The sequence below is a fragment of the Teleopsis dalmanni genome, chromosome 1 (genome assembly GCF_002237135.1).
Source record: "Teleopsis dalmanni isolate 2A chromosome 1, ASM223713v2, whole genome shotgun sequence".
NCBI classification, from domain to species: Eukaryota; Metazoa; Arthropoda; class Insecta; order Diptera; family Diopsidae; genus Teleopsis; species Teleopsis dalmanni.
The window spans coordinates 49,408,499-49,411,059 of record NC_051846.1 but is presented as its reverse complement, the minus strand read 5'-3'; the positions used below and the strand labels follow the sequence as shown (position 1 = coordinate 49,411,059).

General features: G+C 28.3%; 1 protein-coding gene across 1 annotated transcript; it reads left to right on the top strand.

The window, feature by feature from the left end:
- Positions 1–750: 750 nt before the first annotated feature.
- LOC119680884 (cAMP-dependent protein kinase type I regulatory subunit-like) lies at positions 751–2,557 on the top strand (the record flags this gene model as incomplete). The annotated part of the gene is made up of 3 exons (XM_038093899.1): positions 751–755; positions 2,024–2,383; positions 2,456–2,557. Coding segments are annotated over exons 2-3 (396 nt in total), but the record flags the coding sequence as incomplete, so codon positions are not given.
- Between the last annotated feature and the right edge of the window lie 4 nt (positions 2,558–2,561).

Below are 2,561 nucleotides of genomic sequence, written 5' to 3'. Positions count from 1 at the left end.
TTTATTTTAAGTAAAATATAATTTTTTATAGTAAATTTTATTTGCAATCCATTAAACCAGGGCTGCCCAAAAGCATGGCCCACGAGACTCATGCGGCCTGCGGTTAATCTATGTGCGGCCCGCGACATGTTTCTAATCTACCACAATCAGGCAAATTTTTATTAATTTTTATTAATTTATTTTTGTGGTATCTCACAAAAATGAATTGAAATGTTTTAAATATTTTATTACACTTCACGTTAATTTACTTAACCGACAAAGACTTAAGTATATATTTCTTCATCCAACTGGATTAAAAAACTCGTATCCAGTGCCGTAAGCCATTACATTAAAACTAAAATATTTTTTGTATGGCAACACCTAATATTAATAATGTTAAATGTTGATATTGATAGAATTGTAAAAGTTTATCTTTTTATATAGAATTAATAAAACTAAATTTAAAATTATTGACGTATTTTAATTTTTCTTCGGTTTCTGCGGTTCACCAACCTGTTCAGTGATTTGAATTGGCACGGGCTCTAATTAGTCTACCCTACCCTACTTTAAACTTAATGGATAATAATTGAATTTCAAAAAATCTTAATAAAGTCAATTATAACAAAAAATCTATTTTTAAAAAGACTAAGAATGAATAGTTATAAATTATAATAAAATTTTTGGCAAATTTTTGACTAACTTAGACCAAACAAGTGAATTACGGTTTTGGGTCAGTTGACTAATCAACACCGACGCTGACCTCTGAATTTGAAAAGGTACAAGTTGAATTTTTGATACTTGCAGTCTTAAAAATTATATACGAATAATTATATATAAGAAATATTTCCAAAAAATCCACTGATGATGGGTGGTATTTGGCAATACTGGAAACAGCTGCATAGTATTGTGAGCCAAAAATCTAATGAATTAAAAATAAATAATTTTGTTAATGATAATTTTTTTATTTTGCCGAAAGTGACGCGTGTTTTGACGAAAAGAAACTATTTAAAAGTCAGAGGGGTTCGAATAGAAATGAAAAGACAGCAACAAAAAACTTTTAGTTAATTTCTGTTTCTAGTATTGCCAAGTACTCATCATCAGTGGTCTTACGAAATATTCGAATTATTTAATATTTTAATAAAATTTTGTTGTTGAGTACTGTTTAAAAACTTTTCTATTAAAAATTAGTTTGTTAGTATTGACAAATATCCAACATAACTAATCTTTAGAAATATTTTTAAGATAATTAAATTATTTGTATATATTGTAATTTTTTAGATTGCTAGTAGCAAGGTTTAACTTGCACCCTGAGTCCCATTTTAGATACCTGACCCAAAGTTGTTGTTAAAATTAGAACAATACAAATCAAGTATGGCGTCGGGTAAGACGTCTAACATGTGACTCTGCACTTTAAATTTGACAGAGCACAAGTTCAATTCTTGCGATCAATATAAGAAATTATATATGAAAAACTAAATCCAAAAAGTACAAAAACCACCGATGAAGACTATTTGCCAATATTCAAAATATTTATCTCGTGACTAGTATTTCTTTACTGTTTACACCTTTTATATATAAATTTTTACTTAAATAGTACAATTAGTAGTACTGCTGTTTATATATTAATTTTTTTTAAATATATTATATGTATTATTGTATAAAATCATTTATTTTTGTACTCGAATGCTGAACAAAGTTTGTGATTTATTTAACTGATTTTTATATCAAATCAATCAATTAAATCTGTTTACAATCTATAAAACATCAATCACATTAACCCAAATAAAAGTTAAACAAAAAATTGAAGCACATTATTTACACAAAAACCTTGACAGCCAAATTTGGTTAAGATATACTTAAGTCAATTATTTAAGAGGTGTTATTCCGTTTCTACATAGCGAATGATTCATACAGCTTCCATAATAAATAAAACTTATTTGCTATTTTTTTTTTGATTTTTCATATATGAAGTATAATTAAATATATTTAATAATTAATAACTTAATAAAAATATAATATTAATTTATATATGTTTACGTTTTAGGAACAAGTTAAACTTGATGCCACCAAGCAGGTAACCAGTCCTGATGACTGTGAGGATCTCAGTCCTATGCCACAAACAGCTGCTCCACCTGTGCGACGACGTGGAGGTATATCCGCTGAACCAGTCACTGAAGAAGATGCTACTAGTTACGTTAAAAAAGTTGTACCCAAAGACTATAAGACAATGGCTGCTCTTTCGAAAGCAATTGCTAAAAATGTGTTATTTTCACATTTAGATGAAAACGAACGTTCAGATATTTTCGATGCAATGTTCCCTGTGACACATTTAATGGGCGAAAATATTATACAACAAGGTGACGAGGGTGACAACTTCTATGTACTTGATCAAGGGGAAGTTGAGGTAAGAAAAATCAATTAAATAAATAATATATGAAAATTTTATTAAACTTATTTAATATTTAAAATTTTAAAGGTATTCGTAAACTCAGAAATGGTAACCACAATTGGAGACGGTGGTAGTTTTGGTGAATTGGCACTAATTTATGGTACACCTCGTGCTGCTACTGTACGAGCAAAAA